Source organism: Cryptotermes secundus, unplaced genomic scaffold (genome assembly GCF_002891405.2).
Source record: "Cryptotermes secundus unplaced genomic scaffold, Csec_1.0 scaffold653, whole genome shotgun sequence".
Classification (NCBI taxonomy): Eukaryota; Metazoa; Arthropoda; class Insecta; order Blattodea; family Kalotermitidae; genus Cryptotermes; species Cryptotermes secundus.
In genome coordinates, this window is record NW_019736406.1 from 789,857 (window position 1) to 791,382 (window position 1,526).

Below are 1,526 nucleotides of genomic sequence, written 5' to 3' on the forward strand. Positions count from 1 at the left end.
AGCAGGACAACGCTACAGCACATACGGCTAATGCATCCATGGTCGCAATACAGGAAGTGTTTGAAGACAGAATTGTCAGTAGAGGACTGTGGCCTCCCAGATCCCCAGATCTCAGTATTTCTGATTATTATCTTTGGGGCAACCTGAAGCAAAAAGTCTACAAAAATAATCCCCGCAGCATTGATAGTCTTCAAAATGAAATTACACGCGTAATTCATTCAATTACCGTCGACGAACTGCAGAGAGTGTCGCGTAATTTATTTGTGAGATGCGCGGCATGTTTGCAAGCAGAAGGAGGTCACTTTCAGCACCTGTTATAAACCACGGTAAGTTATCTTTTTACTGTATTCTTATAAATGTGTGCATGTAGAGCAACTGATGGACGGAGACTCAGCGACACCACTACACTCACGATATCGGGGAACGGCACTGCAGTCGCGGGGAGGAGTTGCATCCGTTCTGCGGTGGTATGACTCACGGCAAATTGCAGCCGCGGCGCGCACTTGATTGTACGCACTGTATATCATTTCACTAATTCTGTTTCTTCAATTGTTCCAACACAGTATGGCTCACTTTACGATGTGCTGCGATACATTCGAATTTGCTGTTTCAGCGAATTTTTCTATCCCAAAGATACAGGCAGCTAGTCCCTTCCACACGTTTGTTACCTAATCAACAGACTACACACCAACCAGGAAGACTTACCTTAATCCTTGCCGGTGGGACATCAAGTCTCATCACTACATTTCTTATTTCCCTTCAATTACACTGCCTTAAGAGGCCGAAACATCGTCCTCTTCTTCCAACCAAGCAGCGTAACTTCTCTATTTCAGTCACCTCTGCGCTGAGTCGCGGCGCGATGCTTGTTGCCTTGCAGTCAGTCACCTGTTCTCGTGGCTGATGAGCGTGACATCTACTGACTGATTTGAGTATCAAATGATCACGATTGCCAACTTATGTACGATTATATTTTCTAAGAAAAATAAACGTGACTTTGGCGAACATATTTATATTCTTTTACTTCACGACGCTGTCGGCGCCAATTAATCTGATTAAAGCTGTAACACTTAATACTTGTATTCGCGTAGTGTTTGGTTCGAATCTTGGCTTGGACACTAACTACCCTGACAGTTTTTGTGATTTTACTCTGTCCTTCCACTTAAATACGGTGACAGCACCTTAAATTATGCCACCAGCACATTCTTCCAGTCTTTTCGATTCTGTCATCCATTCGTTCTGGTTCTTCTGCTGCTGCCACTGCTACTGCTACTGCTACTGACGGCAACTGTAAAAATAAGTTCTGGGAAGAACCAATCGCCCACTTACCTTTGATATGATACGGACCGGATAGAAAACGAAAAAATTAACATGGACACACACACACAGCAAAGTGATATCATAGGCCTCATAACCTTAAAATTAGGGGGGATACACAGAGATGAATAGACATACAGGGATGCAGAGAGACAGAGCACTGTGCTCTCATATGTGTAAGCCTGTAGGCTACATATGTACAGAACTGCCCT

At 43.9% G+C, this 1,526-nt stretch overlaps 1 protein-coding gene across 4 annotated transcripts in view; it reads right to left on the reverse strand.

Annotated features, from left to right (window-relative positions):
• The window catches only part of LOC111869888 (zinc finger protein 239), a 91,948-nt gene extending 91,085 nt beyond the window's left edge, over window positions 1-863 (reverse strand). For 2 of the 4 annotated variants that reach the window (XM_033753584.1, XM_023861737.2), the window contains exon 1: window positions 706-857. In XM_033753584.1, the coding sequence (XP_033609475.1) occupies window positions 706-738 (33 nt within the window). In that variant the 5' untranslated portion in view covers window positions 739-857. Of the gene's footprint in view, window positions 1-705 lie in introns of all 4 variants that reach the window. The other 2 variants (XM_023861749.2, XM_033753586.1) reach the window with 2 other exon arrangements.
• Window positions 864-1,526: the final 663 nt, after the last annotated feature.